The 21,644-nt window shown below is 38.6% G+C and overlaps 1 protein-coding gene across 1 annotated transcript in view; it reads right to left on the reverse strand.

Annotated features, from left to right (window-relative positions):
- FYTTD1 (forty-two-three domain containing 1) overlaps positions 1-18,348 on the reverse strand; it is a 30,192-nt gene extending 11,844 nt beyond the window's left edge. The window contains exons 1-3 of the mRNA XM_021692312.1: positions 18,109-18,348; positions 13,512-13,640; positions 3,355-3,503 (exon numbers count right to left, since the gene is read on the reverse strand). Of these exons, the coding sequence (XP_021547987.1) occupies positions 3,355-3,503; positions 13,512-13,640; positions 18,109-18,214 (384 nt within the window). The 5' untranslated portion in view covers positions 18,215-18,348. The remainder of the gene's footprint in view (positions 1-3,354; positions 3,504-13,511; positions 13,641-18,108) is intronic.
- Between the last annotated feature and the right edge of the window lie 3,296 nt (positions 18,349-21,644).

Here is a 21,644-nt window from a genome sequence, read left to right on the forward strand (position 1 = left end):
AGATATAGAACAGTGCCCTCACTCTCAAACATTTCCTTGTGCCCCTCTACAGTCAATTCACTTCCCTGACCTGATTCCCACCCGAGGCAATGACTGATCTGTCACTATAGTTTAGCCTTTTCTACAATTTCAAATAAATGGAATCACACAGAACATAGTACTGTGTTTTCCTTTTGCTTACTAGCATGATGTTTTGAGGTGTATATCCATGCCGTCGTATGTATTAATTTATTCCTTTTTTATTGCTAAATAGAATTCCATAGTATGGAGGCATTTTTTTTTTTTTAAAGATTTTATTTATTTATTTGAGCCAGAGAGAATGAGAGAGAGAGAGAGCACATGAGAGGGGGGAGGGTCAGAGGGAGAAGCAGACTCCCTGCCGGGCAGGGAGCCCGATGCGGGACTCGATCCAGGGACTCCAGGATCATGACCTGAGCCGAAGGCAGTCGCTTAACCAACTGAGCCACCCAGGCGCCCAAGGAGGCATTTATTTTTATTGTTAAAATCAGACAAGTGATTAAAACTACCCATTAGTGGAAAATAACTGCTAAAATAACTGCTATATACAACTTTGTAAGTTCACAGAAGTATTAAATGGTTTACCATTACCAAAGTCAAGTTAAAAGTTCTATGCAACAGGGGCACCTGGGTGGCTCAGTAGGTTAAGTATCTGCCTTCAGCTCAGGTCATGATCCCGGGGTCCTGGGATCAAGCCTCGCATCAGGCTCCTTGCTTTGCAGGGAGTCTGCTTCTCCCTCTCCCTCTGCCCCTCCTCCATGCTTATGCTCTCGCTCTCGCTCTCTTTCTCTCTAATAAATATTTTTAAAAATAAAAAAATTTAAAAAAATTTTTTTAAAGTTCTATGGAACATAACATACTCTCAAGCTTTGGGAAATTCTGAATCTAAAAGAAAAAAGTTATAGAATTGACATTGACGAAATTATATAGGTCACTGGAAGAATCCCTAAAGAACCTAAACACAACTTTTACCTGACAGGTATTTTAAATTGATTCTAAACAAAACAAAACAAAAACAAAAAAAAGCAAAAAAAAAAAAAATCATTCCTGGAGACAACTATTCCCTTGTTAGCACAGCCACTTGCTCTCAGTAAATACTAGTTATATAAATGAGTATGCTATCTTTCCCACTCATTCACTTCACAGTTGTAAGAAAATGTACATTTTTATCGAAATAAAATCTCGTTGATTCACATAAACTAAGGAAAGTGAGAGAGAAAGTAGCAACATCTAATTATGGTCAGAACATTTTTTTTAAGGTGTAAAATTCCTAAGTACATATAATAATTCAAAGCCAATTAAGTTATTTAGGTAACCTGTTTAATGAATAGAAAAAGATAATATGAGTTATTTATATGTAAATCACAAGTACTATATTTTGTCCTCCTAATCAGACTATCAATCTGTATTCAGATTGAGGAAAGGGTTTTAAGAAACAGCACTTTTCAAACCTTACCTTTGCCAAAATCATTCAACTTCGAATAAACAGATCTTACTATTCAGTACAGTCTTAGCATTCTATAATTAACATTTTCAATTTTCACTGTTTTCAAACAACTCAAAAGACCACCACGTAGTAATTTAATATTTTTACCAGGTCAAGTAATTAGACAGTACTTAAACCCAACCTCCCTTCCAGTATCCATATCTCATTAATGTTTTCCTTTTTTCCAATTTTTAACAAACAGTAAGTTCTGTAATAAAGTTTTAGAGGCAAAAACAACTGTTGGTGGTGACAGAATTGAAAAGTTATGGAATCTAAGACAGTTGTGGCTCTTAACCAGAATATGCACTTTAAAGCTAATTTAAAGAATGAAGTCCTGATTTTTTTTTTTTTTTACAAGTACGTATTACTTGCATGATCAGAGAAACCAAAAAAATTAAAAAATAGAAGAGTAGAACATGGAATTCCTTGGTGGCCTGAACTTATGAAACTTAAGAATCGGAAGAAAAACCACTTGTGAAGCTACTTAAAGGAATGCTTTAGCCAATTCAAAAATTACTCATTGAGAAGTAAGTAAAACTTCAGTTAAAATTTGAAAAGTAGCTAACTTATAATGGGTAAATAATTATAATCTAATTAAAATTGATATCTACCCCAGAGAAATAAAAACCTATGTCCATACGGACTTACTTGTGTTCACAGCAACATTATTCATAATACCCAAAAATTGGAAATAAATGAAATGTCCAGCAACTGGTAAATGAATAAACAAAATATGGTATATATCCATATAACGGAATATTATTCAGTAATAAAAAAAGAAAAACACCATAACTAAATGCCAGACCACATATAGTCCTATGATTCCATTTATATGAAATGTGCAGAAAAGGCAAATTTACAGAAAATCTACAGAAAGTACATCAGTGGTTGCCTGAGGTAAATGAGGTAGGACTATGAATGGACATGAGATTTCTTTTTAGAATGATAGAACTGTTTTAAGATTAGATTGTTGTTGGGCGCCTGGGTGGCTCAGCCGGTTAAGTGTCTGTCTTTGGCTGAGGTCATGATCCCAGGGTCCTGGGATCGAGCCCTGCATCGGGCTCCCTGCTCCGCAGGAAGCCTGCTTCTCCCTCTCCCACTCCCCCTGCTCGTGTTCCCTCTCTCGCTGTGTCTCTCTCTGTCAAATAAATAAATAAAATCTTTAAAAAAAAAAAAAAAGATTAGATTGTTGTTATAACGTACAACTCTAAATTTTCTAAAATTCACTGAGTTGTACACTTAAAAAGATGAATTTTATAGTATAAAATTACACCTCAATAACCTGTTAAAAACTGTACACACACAAACACACACAGGCAAAGGAAATCAGAAACCTATAAAAATTTTTACATAAATTTTATATAAGAACGTGGAAATTTAAGTATTCTTCATGAATTTTTATTTATTTATTTATTTATTTATTTTTATTTTTTTAAAGATTTTATTTATTTGACAGAGAGAGCACAAGCAGAGGGAGAGAGAGGGAGAAGCAGGCTCCCTGCTGAGCAAGGAGCCCGATGTGGGACTCGATCCCAGGACCCTGGGATCATGACCTGGGCCGAAGGCAGCCGCTTAACCAACTGAGCCACCCAGGCGTCCCCGATTTTTATTTTTTACATAAGATCCAAAGCACTACGTAAAAAAAAAAAATCAAAATATTCAAATAAAATACTCTCTCCCATCCAAGTACTAACCAGGCCCGACCCTGCTTAGCTTCCGAGATCAGGCACGTTCAGGGTGGTATGGCCGTAGACTAAAATACTCTCTCAATGAAAATATTCTACTCATTCACAGAAATAGCACAAGTAAAAGAAAAGGTTATCTGACCCAGGATTAAGCCATCATCCTACCTTATCACTTAGAGGTGGTCTATTCATAGGACTAATTCCTTTTCGAATTCCAGTTGCTTTCCTAGCTGCAAGGCCAGTGATAACTCCATAAGGACGTCTCTTTCCGGGCATTACTCTTCCTCTACGGCTCAGACTATTCTTGCCAAAACCTGTAGGAGGTTTAAAAAAAAAAAAAAAAAAAAAAAAAGTCAATCTAAAAATGCAACCGAAGGGCACACAGGTCATAGGGTATTCTATTTCTTAAGCAGGGTGGAAGGTACGAGGGTTTCATTTTTCATTTATTATTTATATTATATTTCTTATATTACTAATACATAATATTATTGCATTACTTACATGTATTTCTTTTGAAATTACATAATATTTCATTTTTAAAGAGGCAATAAACTGCACCATCAAGGGTTCTGTTGCTGTAATGGACTGCAAAGGACTATAAGATTCTCACATTTCCCTGGTAGCTATACTCTCTCTTGCATTACTTTCTCAATGAACAACTTTCCCTGTGCAATGTGGTGTCCACTAACATGCGTTTACTAAATGCTTGAAATATAACTAGTCTGAACTATGATGTAACAAAAAAGTACAGTATTTCATTAATAACTCTGTATTAATTATATACTGCAAAGATATTCCGGATATATTGGGTTAAATAAAATACATTATTCATATGTGGTTCACATTTTATTTCTATTGAACAACAATGATCTTGGGTGGGTCACTATCTCATATCCCACTTACTTACTATGTTGCAATTTGGCTTATTTTCATTTCTACTGTATTTAAACTGCTTTTGCTGAAGACCCTATTGAGCTCCAAAGAATATATTTTAACCTCTGTGGCATGTGACAAAACTTGACTTTGCCTTTCCATTGTGTATTTTACTTAATATATTTTTTAAAGATTTTATTTATTTATTTGAGAGAGAGAGAGATAGCCAGAGAGAGCACAAGCAGGGGACAGAGGGAGAAGCAGGATCCCCCCTAAGCAGAGAACCCGACGTGGGGCTCGATCCCAGGGTCCTGGGAACATGACTTGAGCCAAAAATACTTAACTGACTGAGCCACCCAGGTGTCCCTAAATATTTTTTAATTACAAAAAAAAAGCATGTTCACTGCAGAAATCTTAATATAAAGTACAAATGAAAATAAAAGTCACCTATTATCCCATTATCTTGGGATAACCACTAACATTACATCTCTTGCTAGTCTTTTCTTTTACTCCTACACACTTAAAAAGTTAACATTTTTAGTTTCAACTATTTTTTAAGCAACTCAAAAGACTATCACAGAGGTAATTCATAATTTTGTACTACTAAGTGCCTAAAAGGTACACTGAATCAATCTTCCTGGCAACCATATTTCATAGCCTATGTACTATTTTGTAGTGTGCATTAACAATGCATTGTGAATATTATCCCATGTCTTTAATATTCTTTCATTGTATTATTATTATTAAGCAGGCTCCATGCCCAACGAGGAGCCTGAACTCATGACTCTGAGATTAAGAGTCACATGGCTCTACCCACTGAGCCAGTCAGGTTCCCCTCACTGTATTATTTTTTTAATGTGCCATACTTGATCCAAAAACCTCACAAAGATCACTTCACTTACTTCTAATGTTAAATTATTATAAGTAACACTTTCTGGGGGGGGAGGTCAAGATGCAACAAACTTTTATTTAACTCATTAGTAAGAGCATAGCAGGGAAACAAATCCAGTTCCAAAGGAACTCGAAAGAGCTGGATTTTATATTCAGTGGCAGAAAAAAGGAATGTTTAAATAAGATAGCTATATTAAGACAGAAAACTGGTAAATGTCTTACAGGGGGAAAAAAGCATGATTTTCAGGGTTATTTTTTCTACTGGACAATTAAAAAAACTACCAATTATATATAAAGTTACCTCTAATTTTACAGAGTTGCAAAGTATCAATAATATGCACTAAGAACATTACAAGGACATACGTTTAATCAACAGTAAATAGGGGCGCCTGGGTGGCTGTCGTTAAGCGTCTGCCTTCGGCTTGGGTCATGATCCCAGGGTCCTAGGATCGAGCCTCCCATCGGGCTCCCCGGGAAGCCTGCTTCTCCCTCTCCCAAACCCCCTGCTTGTGTTCTCTCTCTCGCTGTGTCTCTGTCAAATAAATAAATAAAATCTTAAAAAAAAAAACAGAACAGTAAATAGCAAGTCAAATTTACATTTTTCTAGATTTCTAGAGGTAATATTTTCATACATATCTGATTATTTCTTCAAGATATAAATTTCTAGAAGTTGAAATGCTATATCAAATAGTAAAGCAAATTAAAGATTTTGATTCACGTTGTAAAAAAATCCCCTTTAGAATGACTATTTATTCATATTCCCAGGAATATAAGGGTGCCACTTTTTCCATATCATTGACAATACTGAATATTCTCTTTAATCTTTATCACTTGGTATTTGAAAAAAAAATCTTGTCTTATTTGGTAGTTTACTAGTGAGAATGGACATTTTCCATGTGTTTTTGGCTAGCTATTCTTCCATTCATGAACTGTCATGTTCATAAGTACATTTTCTGCGGTCAAGTTTTAATATCCTTTGATACTGTTTTTTTTTTTTTAAGATTTTATTTATTTATTTGAGAGAGAGAGAGAGAGAACAAGCAGGGGTAGCAGCAGAGGCAGAGGGAGAGGCAGGCTCCCCGCTGAGCAGGGAGCCCGACACGGGGCTCAGTCCCAGGACCTTGGGATCATGACCTGAGCCGAAGGCAGACGCCCAACAGAGCCACCCAGGCACCCCAAATCCTTTGGTACTTTGAAAGAATTATATTAAATTTATAATTAATTTTTTAAGAATTGACATCTTTACAATATTCATGAACACAGTATGCCTTGCCACTTATTCAAGGTTTCTCATCACTAAACTCAGTTTTCTTAAGTTTACTGCTACGTATTTTATATATTTTGTTGTCAATCACAAAAAAAGATCCCTTTTCTAACAATAATTTTCATATTGTCATTCCTGGGATTACCAAAAACTACTGAAGTTTTTAATTCATACCTTTTAATTGGCCATCCCACTGAACTTACTTTTTTAGTTCTATAGTCTTTCAAATTATTTTCTTGGGAAAAAAATTATTTTCTTGGGATTACTGAGCAACAACTTATCACCTGCAAATGATACGGGCTTCTTTTTTCTAATTGCACCTCAAATTCTTCTATGTCTTAATGCAATGACCAGAAATTCCAGAGAACCATGCTAAGTAACAATTGTGATACTGGGCATTTTTATTTTTTTCTTAAGATTTTATCTATTTATTTGACAGAGAGAGAGAACACAAGCAGAGGGAGCTGCAGGCAGAGGCAAATGGAGAAGCAGACTCCCCACTGAGCAGGGAGCCTGATGGAGGGCTTAATCTCAGAACCCTGATCATGACCTGAGCCAAAGGCTTAACTGACTGAGCCACCAAGGTGCCCTGTGCATTTCTATTGTGGAATTCTAATTTTGGGGGGAATGTCTTTAGAATGGTATCCTGTATAATACTACACACCTGCAATATGGTAACAGGTCTTCTAACAGAAAAGTTTCATGGCCAAACTAAAAATAGTTAAAATTGTTTTCTTTACTATAGGATTTCTTAGGATTAATGTGTGTAATGAATCTCTAAGTTGGGGATAATAGTGTATGTATTCCCAAACTTACCTAACTCCAGAATGCTTTTGTGTAGTGTACCTATTTTGAGAACAGAGCTCAACAAGATAGGAAAACGTGTTATAATGGTTGAACCATTTACCAATTTATTGCCTTTCAGCTCCCAATTCACTCTTTACTGCCCTGCTTCTATTACAGGAACATTTCTCTAACCAGCTGGCACAATGGTAAGCTTTGTAAGTAGAGGGCACTGGAGAGACTCTAGAGAAAGGATTTTTATTTTCAGGTTCCAGTGTACACCTCAAGACTTATTCTGGGGCACCGAACACCTAGTGGTACTCATTAACCCTCCCCTGCAAGCTGAGACTGGTGAGGCAAGAGAAGCACCAAGGGCACAAAATCTGAGTGTGAGTGACACCTTCAATGCTGGGCCTTAGGCATCTGTCCAGATCTAGTCCTAGGTATCACTATAGTTCTGGCCATACTCATCCTCCATTGAATTTAAGTTGCATCACCCCCACAGGTGGCTTCCTAGTGAGTTCCACCAGAATGGCAACTCCGTGTGACAGGGAGTTCTTCCAGATTTGTTCCTTTCTTGGGTACTCTGCCTCAGTCCTAAAGTACTGATTACTTTTATAACCAGGGGAAAAGCAATAAAGACACAATTTTTTAAATTGTGAAATCAAATTTATTGGGTTTTTTTAAAGTTTTATTTATTTAAGTAATCTCTACACCCAATGTGGGGCTTGAACTCATGACCTTGAGATCAAGAGTAGCACACTCTTCTGACTGAGCCAGCCAGGTACCCTTTGAAACCAAATTATTGTTGTTCTATGTGTGATTTCCTTCTAGAATTGCAACCAAATAAAGATTAAGCATGTTGAGGGAACCTGTATATTTAAGTTAAATTTACAACTACTTGTTATTTTTATTTGTATTAAATATGAAACAGACACCATTAACTCTGTTAACACACTGTACTGAGTACTTTAAACAAGAACTTGGTGGGGTTGATGGTAACAGCTTAATTTTGCAGGTGAGCAAAGTGAGGTGAAGAACAGTGACTACCCAGATTGTCACAGTTAGAAAATGGCACAGCCATCAATCTAAGTGCAAGTTAGTGTGGCTCCAAAAACTGAACACTTTCCAAACTGTAATATAAAAACTAAAGAATAAAAGGTAAAAAATATAATCTAGGATACATTTCCAAAGAGGAAAAGAATAATTATTACAGAAAAAGTGGGCTCTCAGCTAGGCATTATAAAACAGACAAAATTTGATTAGGGAGATAAACATGAACTTACAAGTACAAAGACATGGGTAACCACAGCATATTGAGATACAGTCTAGGGCAAAGAAAAAGAAGTAAATGAACGTGGTGGCCTCAAATCAGTGGGCTTTATTAAAAAAAAATCAGTGGGCTTTATGTGGGGATAAAGAATACACTTGACAAGGAATGAGGGGTCACAGAATTCATGATCAGGTTACATCAGTCTAGAAGCAGTATCTTTGAATGAAAGAGGGAGAAAGAAGGCAGTGAGACCATTTCAGATGCTACCGTAGTACTCAAACATGACATGATAAAGGATGGGGAGTGGAACAATGAAATTTGAAAGTATTCCAAAAGAATGAATGAATTAGCAAAGAGAAAGATTAAAGAAAGAAGGAATCCATTATTATACCAAAGTTTTAAGCTCAGATGAGAAAGACTCATGAGAAAAGTCTCATTAACAAGAATAAAACTAATTAAAAGGAGAAAGTATAAGGCAGAATTCTATTCCTGGGTGCCTTCTTACTTCTGACTGCTATAGTCATTGCTCCCATACTCATTATCCTTTCCACTTTTATTTCTATGAGTGGCTTCTCTACCTTCTAGCAAGCTTAGATCATCCCTTCCCCCTCCCTCCCTTTATACCTTGAAACAAACTTCACCAGCTGTACCTCATTTTTAGCAATGGTTCTATTTATTTTTCACCCTTTCATTGTCCCGTTTCATGAAGAAAGACCTATACATACTGTCCCAATTCTCTCCCTTCTTACCTTCTGTAAGTGCCTTATAAAAAGCATTATAGAGATACTAAAGACATCATCTAATATGGTAAGTCCTTTCTTAGCTTTTTTTTTTTGAGTAAGCTCTACGCCCAACGTGGGGCTTACACTCACAACTCCAAGATCAAGTCTCATGCTCTACAGACTCAGCCAGCCAGGCGCCCCATCTTTTCTTAGTTTTCATCCATTCCAGCCCCTCTAGAAAGTTCTCTCCTGTCTTTCCAGAGTATCTTCATTCTTATTACTTCAACTACACCTCTATGAAAATCCTTTCACATTTTCAGCTGTACTAGAGCAGTTTAACCCTAGCCATGTATCAGAACCACATATGGAGCTTAAAAAAAAAAAAAATTCCTAGGCCCAACTTCTGCAGATTCTGCTTGAGTAGAAATGGGAGTGCAGCCAGAGCATCAGCCAGTTTATAAAGCTCCACAGGTGTGACCAAGGTTGACAACAATTAAAACTAAAGACGAGAATTTTCATCTTATGTTTGCATCCTTAGCCCAATCCCTTTGTGAATTTCTCTCATACACTTATCAACTTGCCTCAGTACTTTCTGGAGTCTGATCACTTACACAAAGATTTGAGGGGTTTTTGGGAAATGTTGAATCAGAGTGAATGCAGTCATATTACTGGCTCCTTCCCAAAGCAACATACAAATATTCCCCTGTCTCTTCTACTTCTGAAAGAAACACCATTCTCAAACTTTTTGGTCTCAGGACCTCTGTTTTTTGTTGTTGTTTTTGTTTTTTTAACATTTTATGTATTTATTTGAGAGAGAGAGAGAAAGTCAAGTGGGGGAGGGGCAGAGGGAGAGAGAGAAACAGACTCCCCACTGAGCAAGGAGCCTGATGTGGGGCTGGATCCCAGGACCCTGAGATTATGACCTGAGCTGAAGGCAGCTGCTTAACCAATGGAGCCAACCAGGTGCCCCTCAGAACCCCTTTATACTCTTAATTATTGAGAACTCCAGAATTTTTGTTTCTGTGGGTTTATGTTTATTGATATTATCATATTAGAAATGAAAAATAAAACATTTAAAAGCTATTTGTTATTTCATTAAAGCAACAATAATAAACCCACTCCAGGGCAAATAACATATTTTTAATGAAAAATAACAATTATTTTCCCCCAAAACTATTTAAAAGGAATGATAGCACTGTTTTGTATTTTTGCAAATCTCTTTGGTGTCTACCTTAATAAAGATAGCTAGATTCTTATATCTGCTACCACATTCAATTTAATTATCACAGGGTGTCATGTAGACTCTGGAAAACATTCATGAGAGGGTAAACAGTGAAAACACAATGTCTTAGTATTATTATAAAAATAGTTCTGACCTTGTGGACCCCTTGAGTGTTGGGGATTCCCCAGGGTCCCTGAACAACACTTTGAGAACCGATGCTGTATACTATTCAACCACTGAAGAATATTCAAGTTGTTTATACAAATATTTAATGAGTGACTAAATTATATTTTGGGCCAAGAATTAGGAAGATTTTATACACTTATTTGTTTAGCCATCAAAAATAATTTATTCAGGGGCGCCTGGGTGGCTCAGTTGGTTAAGCGACTGCCTTCGGCTCAGGTCATGATCCTGGAGTCCCGGGATCGAGTCCCGCATCGGGCTCCCTGCCCGGCAGGCAGTCTGCTTCTCCCTCTGACCCTCCCCCCTCTCATGTGCTTGCTCTCTCTCATTCTCTCTGTCTCAAATAAATAAATAAAATCTTAAAAAAAAAAATAATAATAAAAATAATTTATTCAGAAGGGCACCTAGCTGGCTCCATCAGTAGAACATGTGACTCTTGATCTTAGGGTTTTAAGTTCAAGCCCCAAAGTTGGGTGTAGAGATTACTTAAAAAAATAAAATCTTAAAAAAATAAATAAAAACAATTTATTGAGAATCTGCCAAAGGCTCTCTATCTTAAGCTAACATCCTCAGTGACATTACAATGTGGAAATCTGAACTTCTAACCAATGAGTCTGAGACAATCTTCTATCTCTCTGCACATTCAGTGACAGAAGTAGATGTTCTATTTTAGGCTCTGTCACATGTAACCAGAGAACAAACAAGCACAGGTTCAATCTTATAAGATCCTAAGCTGCCCCTCGGTATCATTTATCTTAAAGCTCAGATCATAACCCCCATAAAAGGAAAGCTTTTCTGATCCTTCATGGACCAGATCCTATTTCACCTTATCCATTAAATCCTCACTGATTTTCTTAGCACAAAATCTATCTAAAGTCCTATGGTACTATTGGAATTTCTCTCATGACATTTCTCAACTCCATGTTTTTTGTCCTATCTCTGTTACTAGAAATTCCTTGAAGTAAAAGATCACATCTCTAAATACCTTGAGAACCTGGTCAGTTCAGGGCATTTATCATGTATTTAACATGCGGCTAGCGTAAACAAATATATTTCTGGCTTCTGTGAACTCTGAAATTATTTTAAAGCAAATCATGTATAAAATATGGTATGTTGAGTAACATTTATAAGAATCTTTAAATATAAATCACTGGTATTAAAAATTCATTTGCTATGCTAAATATCTGTCACAAAATTTACTTGCTTGGGTTCAGTTGTTTAAGAAATTACTAGAGAAGGGGCGCCTGGGTGGCTCAGTCAGTTGAGCATCCACCTCTTGGTTTCAGCTCAGGTCGTGATCTCATGGGACATGGGGTTGAGCCCTGGGTGGAGTCCTTCATCAGGCTCTGCATCTAGCTCTGTGCTCAGCAGGGAGTCTGCTTGGGATTCTCTCCCTCTGCCTCTCCCCCCACTCGCGAGCACACACACATGCAGGCACACACACGCTCGCTCTCTCAAATGAGTAGATAAATCTTTTTTTTTTTTTTTAAGAAATTAGAGAAGAATAAAATTTTGTGTAGGGTCTAACCTCAGTTACAGACATATTTTGAGGGTATGATGGCATATTAAGTGTTAGATAAAGAACTAATTATAATCATCCTCAGCCCACAGATAATTATAAGTCAACTTAGGAGCTAGTTCATCAAACATTTTTTACATGTGTAAAAAGGATCTAGAGTTTTTAAATTTGAACAAAGGTTTATTCTAAAACGCTGATATAACTGCTAAAAAAATTAATGAGTCATATACAATTAATAGGGTTCTGTTACAGCCTTAAATCCATTTTGGAGCAAGATGGCTGTAAATAAATAAGCTTCCAAATTGCCAAAAATAACTGTATATGTAGAGTTCCAAGATCATTAGGCCACTTCTAAGGCACTCAATTCTGAGTGCTACCTTTGGAATATTTAACAGATCCTAAAAGCCCTCGATGATAATACAAAGAGTCTGGAAGTATTTTCCATGCAGAATAGTCTCCACATTTTTTTTTTTTTTTGACAAAGAAAGAGACAGCGAGAGAGGGAACACAAGCAGGGGGAGTGGGAAAGGGAGAAGCAGGCTTCCTGCTGAGCAGGGAGCCCAATGCGGGGCTCGATCCCAGAACCCTGGGATCATGACCTGAGCTGAAGGCAGACACTTAACAACTGAGCCACCCAGGCGCCCCTAGTCTCCACATATTTAAAAAGTTCTCATATAGAAAAGAGAGTTAGCTTCCTATAACTCTGTAGAATTAACAGGTGGGCAAGATTTACTTCAAACTAAGAAAACTTCCTAGTAAATAGAGCTGTCTCCAATAATGGAGTTGTCTTGTGAAGTTTGCTCGTTCACTGGATATATGTATGCTGGAGTTGTGTAATTATCCACCAGATAGACTGTTAAAGAAATACCTAACTGGGAAGGAGAGGGGTGCCTGGGTGGCTCGGTCGTTGGGCATCTGCCTTCGGCTCAGGTCATGATCCCAGGGTCCTGGGATCGAGCCCCGCATTGGGCTCCCTGCTCAGCAGGAAGCCTACTTCTCCCTCTCCCTCTCCCCCTGCTTGTGTTCCCTCTCTCGCTGTTTCTCTGTCAAATTAAAAAAAAAAAAAAGAAATACCTAACTGGGAAGGAAATAAAACCTCATGATATGTAAAATCCTTTACAATACTGTAGTCCTAAATATAATTTATGCTGTTTTTATACTGAGGGTACCTTAAAAATGACCTAGTGTTTTTAAGAAGCAGGGTTATCACCTATTTAAAGCAACTTAAAATGTTTTTTTTTTTTTTAATTTATTTATTAGAGAGAGAGAGAGCGAAAGAGAGAGCGCAAGAGGGGGTAGGGTTAGAGGAAGAAGCAGACTCCCCGCCAAGCAGGGAGCCCGATGCGGGACTCGATCCCGGGACTCCGGGATCATGACCTGAGCCGAAGGCAGTCGCTTATCCAACTGAGCCACCCAGGCGCCCGCAACTTAAAATGTTTACCAGATTTCAAGATTAAACAAAAACCTGAGAGTAAATACAAATCGCAACGGGTACTAATATATTTCCTCCATGTTTTAAGTATGTACTAAAGATAGCATGCTATGAACCCACACATAATAGCTCTTTATTAAAGCTTACTTGTAAAACTTACCAGAATTCTGTTGGATTCCCCATCGCACTCTCATCCTGAATTGCCGGGCACTACTTTGCTGGAGTTTTCTATTTAGTCTCGGAAAATTCTGCTTCTTTCCTTCCTTTCGATTCAATTTGATGATATCATCTGTGATATAGGAAATGTGACGATTATTTTCATTTTAACCTAATGACTCGATTACTCAGTCTCATTTTCTAGTTAATAGATTTCCTATGTCCCTAACTTCTTTGCTACTTTGAAAGCACTTTCATAAGAAGATAATAATAGGATAAAAACTCAAATCAGCCAATATACTTGCAGCACTGAAGTAGTTTTGTAGGAAAAGTTCAATTCACTAGCCCAAAGCAGATCTACCAACTAATGAAGATTTCTGTTATCCGCAGTATTTCTTTACCTGATGCATATAAACAAAAGCGTGTTTACAAAAACTACTCAGATTTACTTTCCAAAATCACAGAAGTGTCTAGTTTTTAAAGACCACCTTCCAATAAAACCACAGGCAGTAAAAAACCAAAAAACATTCAATTAAAAGAGTACATCTCTAAAGAAGTTCACCTCAATTCAGCAAATATTTACTGAGCATACACTATGTACAATGAATATATATGACAGGCTGTGCTAGAATGAAAACAACAAAAGTAAAATATGGTCCCTTTTCTCAGTTAAGTTTAAAATTATTGATGGAAACAGACAAGTAAATAGCTAATATGAAATAAAACAAGTACATAAGAAAGGTATAGTACAAAAAGAAAATAATATGGGTTCTCTACTCCTCTAGCAAAATAATTCAGGGTTACCTTACTTTGCTTTCTACCTGATCTTTCAAATCCTCATTTTTTCCAAAAACACTTTTAAACTCTCCAAAAGTAATTTACAAACATTACACTGTTCTAATACCACAGCACAACAATATGAAGATCAGGAAACTAAATGTACTTCAGATTTCTATTTACAAATGTTAAAAGAAGATTACTAGAATCCAAAAATACTCATTTAAGAAATATCCAGGGGCGCCTGGGTGGCTCAGTTGGTTGAGCGACTGCCTTCGGCTCAGGTCATGATCCTGGAGTCCGGGGATCGAGTCCCGCATCGGGCTCCCTGCTCGGCAGGGAGTCTGCTTCTCCCTCTGACCCTCCTCCCTCTCATGCTCTCTGTCTCTCATTCTCTCTCTCTCAAATAAATAAATAAAAGCTTTAAAAAAAAAAAAAAGAAATATCCAAATACTTTGTCCACAGTCCCAACTCCAATATTAATTTTGATGATTGATAAAGCAAATAAGCCTGGTCAACAACTTAATAAAATTTCACAAAACTAATTAACCTCAATTATTTTTTCCAAACTGCTCTAAACACAAGAACCTAACAACTATATTAATGTAATTAGTCTTCTCTGAAGTAAAAGAAAGAATTATATATTATAGGAATCCTTCCTTGTATATTACCTACCAGTAATCTTCAAGATTCTTTTTTTTTTAAGATTTTATTTATTTTTTAGAGAGCGAGCGAGAGAGAAACAGCATGAGAGGGGAGAGGGTCAGAGGGAGAAGCAGGCTCCCCCGGGGAGCCCGATGTGGGACTCGATCCCAGGACCCTGGGATCATGACCTGAGCCGAAGGCAGACGCTTAACCATCTGAGCCACCCAGGCGCCCTGTAATCTTCAAGATTCTTAATCACAAATATTCATTAAAATAATTCAAATCTCCCCAAAGTACTTTGTTATCTTCTTGAGGTCAGTCCTTCCCCTAAAATAAATTCATCCAAGTAAAAGACACTCAAAAACATTTGTTTTAAAATAAAAAGGTTTCAGGGCCCCCTGGGTGGTTCAGTTGGTTAAGCGCCTGCCTTCAGCTCAGTTCATGATCTCAGGGTCCTGGGACCCAGCCCAGCACTGGGCTACCTGCTCAGTGGGGAGTCTGCTTCTCCTTCTCCATCTTGCCCCTTCTTATTCCCCACTTGTGCTCTTTTTCTCTCTCTCTCAAATAAAGAAATAAAATCTTAAAAAAAAAAAGTTTCATGAAATCAGATACATGAACATGTTATATTCTCAGGGGGCAGAAAGGGAATACTTTTGAACACTTCTGAAACACTACTTTCCTTTGACAAGGTACTACTTACTCTTCGCCAGAAGTCTGAAATCTCAGAGCCATGAGAGTACACCAAAAAAATGAATTTGCTGGGGATCATTAAAAAAAAAAAAAAAGGCGGGCGCCTGGGTGGCTCAGTTGGTTAAGCGACTGCCTTCGGCTCAGGTCATGATCCCGGAATCTCGGGATCGAGTCCCGCATCGGGCTCCCTGCTCAGCGGGGAGTCTGCTTCTCCCTCTGCCCCTCCCCCCTCTCATGCTCTCTCTATCTCATTCTCTCTCTCAAATAAATAAATAAAATCTTAAAAAAAAAAAAGGCAAAATATAATTTTGACTAACCAGGTTTATTTTAAAATAGAGCATTTTATAAAGTATAAACATAAGAAAATTAAAAGTAGCAAAACATATGAAATATAAAATTGCTTTATATTTAAATGTTTTATTATCTAAATCCTCAAGTTAAATGATTGTGGATTCCTCCAATCTAAAAGAAGAAAATGGCTTTCTCCTACTTAGGTAGACAGGGTATGTATCAGAAAAAACAAACAAAAATCCCATTACAATGAGCTACTTTTATGAAAAAATTTCTTCCATGACAACAGGGATATATACATGGTAATAAAAACAGTAGTAACTAAGAAGCGTTGTTCTCACAAGTATTCATTTAATTCTCACAACAATTCTACGAAGTCTTATAATACCCATTTTCAAATTAAGAAACTGAACCACAATGAGGCCAGCTATTGGTAACCTTGGTAGATATTCTATATGAATATTCATATAATTCATACATCCACAATTTAAAACAAACAAAAATCAGATTCTAAACCTCTGCAGACCTGATAAAGTGGAATATTCACAAAGCATAATAACTGTCTAAAATAGGTACCATCACAGGGTGCCTGGTTGACTCAGAAGAGCATGCAACTCTTGATCTCAGGGTCATAAAATTGAGCCCTAGGTTGGGTGTAGAGACTACTAAAAAAAAAGTACCATTTCTTCATCCCATTTCTGTAAAATTCTCAATTAAAAAAAAAGGAACCTGAAAGAATGCTATATATTCTTGGGAGAAGAGAAAAGAAACCAATGTCTATTTTAGCTATATATCATAGCACTTCGTTTCTACCTTCAAAGAGAATTATCCCTCCATTTTCTTCACTTGAACATCCTAACCACCAAACAAAATAATACAAAAAAACCTAGACACTTAAGAAATGTATTGGTTATGATAATACATGTTTAACACTTCCTGCAACATCTATAAGTTTTTTTTTATTTGTATGATTTGGGGCGAGTTATTTCTCTATGCCTCAGGTTTTGTAAAACAGGAATAACAACAATGGCTTATATAGTGTTTGTGTAAATATAATGCTTACTGTGTACCAGGTACTGCTCTAAGTGGTTTATATATGCCTATTGACTCATTTAATACAGCAACCCCCTGAGACAGACCAGCACTATTATCACGTTTTACAGATGAAGCACTGAGAAATACTTTGCCTGTGACCACATGGCTAGTAAGTGGCAGGGGATTTGAAATGAAGACAGTGCGGTTCTGGATTCCATGCTTTTTATCATTAGGAGCACATACCTCATAGAGTTATTACGAGACTAAACCGAGTTTACACACATCAAATGTTTAGATCAATGCCTGCAGGTGGTAAGCACTCAATAAATATTCATTATCAAATTCTTCTTGGCCTTAGCTGCAACGATTTCTCATTTCTTTAGAGTTCGCTACTATCTTCCTTATAGGGGCTGGACCCCCTGCTTCACCGGGCTTCCCATTAATCCATGTCAATCTCTCCTTCGGTTTTTGCTTTTTTCCTAATTAGCTAACTTTGCGGCCTAGATAAGGAGAGAGCGCCTTTCTAGGCACCTCCTAATAAAACCATCTGATGAAGCCGTTGCCTGATTGTATTTTGACAAACGCTCCAGGGTGGGCGCCTCGATGTGGCCCCGAGGTCTGGCGCCAGGCAGAAATGGCCAACTCTCGGGGGCGTCTCTGCGCTGCCCGCACCGCGCCAGGCATAGGCCTGAACACACAAATGCCCAACAAGCCCTCTCCTGAACCAGCGACTCTAACCGAACGCAGACCCAGCCGGGCTCTCAAAGGGCTTTCTTCAGCAAGGATGTCTCCCTCGCTCCCGACACCGCCCACAGCGAACACGCTTGAGGGGAAAGCCGCGGAGTTTTCCTCACAAAGAGCCGGGGTCGTCCGCGAGTGGTAGCGCCCCTCGACCCTCAAAACCCCCAACCCGCGGCGCCGCCCGCCCTCACTGCCCCTCCTCAGACACAGCCCCGCCGAGGGGACGCCCGGGTCCCTCCGGCTCAACCACCGCACCAGCTGGCGCTCCCCCTGTCCCCGTGGGCCCTCACTTGGTTCCGCCCACCCGCAAGGAAAAACTCGAGCGACAACTGCGGCCAACCGCCCCTTCCCCCCCAAACCGCGGTACTTGGTTCCACCCACACCCTCCCCCCACTCCCACTCGGTCCAACTCGGCTCCTTACCCAAAGACATATCAATTTTGTCAAGGTTTTCATTGCTGCGGGCTTTCGGCTGCGGCGGCGGTGGGGTCGCCGTGGCTCCCACTAACCGGGTACCAAACCGGTTCATGGCTGGGGACGTCGCGCTGCAACAGTCAGCGGAGAAGGCCAGAGACCGAGGCCTGCCACCTCCCACTCACGCACGCAGACTAGCTGCACCGAGGGAGCGCGCACGCGTGCTAGCGGCGCCCTCGCTCTCCCACCCGCGGCTGCGGACGGGGAGAGGGGCTACAGAGACGAGCGGCCGGCGAGAGCGGCCCCACGCCCGGGCTTGCTCCTAGCGGCCCTTGCCGGGCAGGAGGAAACATTGCACCCGCTGCTCTGGACGCTTGCAAAGGCCGCTGTTTTAGGTATCCGCCTTTCCGCCCAAATTGGGCGATGCTGGACTCTGAGCACCTCAGGATCGCATGCCTTAAATGAGATGTGTTCCTCCGTGTCCTTCCACTCCGTCCTGCTTCAGAAAGGCCCCCTAAGCTTTGGTACACACGAACCTTTCACACCCCGCTGCAATGCAGCCTCAGAGGCAGGATAGACCCCATAGGGCTTAGATTGCAGAGCTCCCCTCTCCCAGGCAGCTCCTTCACCTGCAACATGCGGAGTCGCCACGTCTGGATGCAGAGCAAAAGCTGCAGTAACAATTCTTGCGTCACCTTACCAATAAAAGCAAATGCTAACGTTTCCTGCATCTGTACCACTTCTCAACCGGCACTCTAAAACATTTTACACGGTACTAGCTACCTTAATAACACCTCATCTTCCCTTAGGAGATGGGTAAGTACCTCTGCTTGTTTGGCTGCATTTTTCTCTAATTCATTTGCGTTGGGAATTGATAGGATTCGTTTTTCTTTCTAATCATCCTTGTAGGAAAACTTCTTAATATTTTATGAATTCCTGCATAATAACTTTTTTTTTCCTATTTACAAAACATGATATTTCCCTCTCTTCTTACCTCTTTCTCCTCCTCCAAAGCAACTGTGCTTCTATGGGAGCATTTAGGTTATATCACCCTCATAACAGCTTAAAGCTATCTAAAGAATTTACATCTAAGGAAAAAACCACGGACAGGTATTCCGTCCATTTAGAAATCTCTGCCATCTTCCTCCTGTCCACTTCCTAAAATTTCTTTTTGCATAGAGATGAACCAGTGACCTAAAGCATCTCAAAACCACGGTAGCCTGTACTTAATTATTTTTTTCCCCAAGACAAAAATAAAACCAAAGAAGAGTGAATCAGCTCAGGACACACCTATGAAGGGGTGCAAGAAACTTTAATGGTAAAGGAAGGTTTGGACTAAAAAGCCCCAAGAACAACATTTGGCATGTCAAGGAGAGTAGCATATATGCTCTTAGCACAATGTGCTTGATTTTATTACTATTCCACCCAACAGCTACCAACCCTCCCCTGACTACTAAAAACTAGGGAAAATGGGTTATAGAGATAAAAGTATGAGAGAGACCTAGGTTTTACTGAGCGGTACCTTTTTCACTCACTTCAGTCATTCACTGTATGAACTTGGGAGACTGTCTGGGTCTCATACTCATCTGCAAAACAAGAAGTAGTTATACTAAATACATACATCATATGTAATTATTCTTGGATTTCTTGTGGTTCTAAAATCTACACATGAAACATTTTTCTTCACAATATCATTCTCTCCCTAGAAATAATTTCTATAATCTCTGCTTATTTGTGGGAGTAATCTACAGGAAAGAACATTAGGTTAAGTTCTTAATGTTATGGAAGAAAAGTAATGCATTTAGAGTTTGGATGCATTTTGTACTTCAGGTATTCATAGGACAGATAAGAAAAATCCCAAATATATAAAATCCTACCCACCACCAATATATATAAAGATTCCCTTTTATCCTGATATTCTCCCCAAAACTGAAGCTCGACTCCAAATCTCCTTAACTTCAAAGGAACATGCCCCAATGTTTCATTAAGCAATCCTAGCTGTTGTGTTTCAGACTTTGAGGTTTCCCCAAAGGCTGAGGGTCTGAGTCTCAGAGTAGTCACCCAGATTCCAAAGGGAAAAACGAGGAAACGAGAAACATTGTGTAAGGATATGTCAGTCACATACAAAATAGTAGAAAACAAAACAGCAACTTGAGACACATACAGCAAAAGTGAAGTAGAAGACAAACTGAGAAATCAGAACTGGGGCTCGTCTAAGAAGTAGATCTGCCAGCCACAAGGGCTGGAGTTAAAAGGTCAACCCCGCATTTTCTGGGGCATGAGAGGCAGTTATTCATTTAATTATACAATCATTGAGCACCAGACATTGTAATAGGCTCTGGGGATAAAATGATGAGTAAAGATGGATTCAGCTCCTATCTTCATACAGCTTGCAGAGCTTCATACAGCAAAAAAAAAAATTTTTTTTTTGAGTAGGTATTGTGAATAAGTACAGTACTGCACTGGACACTGAATATATAGACATTGTCTGGAGTACAGTAGTTCAGCAGCTTCATCTAAATCAGAATAAACATGGAATTCAAGTAACTGCCTTTTTAGAGGCTTGATTTCGTACAGCATACATAAGACAATGTCTAGAGTTGCCAGATAAAATACGAGATTGATTACATTTGAATTTCAGATAAACAATGAATAAATAGCCAATTTCTCTACTACAGGATGTTGCATGCGATATTTAGGATATATTTATATTAAACAATTATTCATTATTTATCTGAAAATCAAATTTAACTGGGAGTCTTATATTTTTACTTTTGCTAAATCCGGCATCATCATACCTTTCTATCAACATGTTGTGGCTCTCTTCTCAAAATGTGCATAGAGATCTCCATTTTCTTCAAAGGTAAGCACACTTCATGTGTTTCACTCCTTATCTTATTTTTATTAGTTTGATATTTCTTCTAAGTCCCCCTTTTTTCAGCTTTATTGAGGTGTAATTGATAGATAATAAAAGACACATATTTAAAGTGTGCAGTTTATATGGGCATATGGTGTATAGACCTGCAAAAACACCACCATAAAGAGGATAATAAATATATCTATCATCCCCAAAAGTTTTCCTGTGCTCCTTTATAATCCTTTCCCCAACCACTCCTTAAGCAACCACTGATCATACAGATTAATTCGCATTTTCTAGAATTTTATATAAGTAGAATCATACAGTATATACTCTTTTTTTAACCTGGATTACTTCACTCAGCCTAATTGTTTCCAATCTGTATGACTTTTATTCTTTTGCTCGCCTGATTACACTGCCTGGGGACTCCAGTACCATATTTATTTATTTATTTTAAGATTTTATTTATTTATTTGAGAGAGAGCTTGAGCAGGGGGAAGGGAGAGGCAGGCTCCCTGCTGAGCAGGGAGCCCAATGAGGGCTCCGTACCAGGACCCTGAGATCATGACCTGAGCTTAAGGCTCAGGTTCTGGAAAGCCAGGATTCCAGAGTCATGGGGCCTTTAGGCATTCTTTCTTCTCCCCATGCTTCTTCTCCCTTTGCCCTCCTTGTTCTGGGATCAAAACCA

Source organism: Neomonachus schauinslandi, chromosome 1 (assembly GCF_002201575.2).
Source record: "Neomonachus schauinslandi chromosome 1, ASM220157v2, whole genome shotgun sequence".
NCBI lineage: Eukaryota > Metazoa > Chordata > Mammalia > Carnivora > Phocidae > Neomonachus > Neomonachus schauinslandi.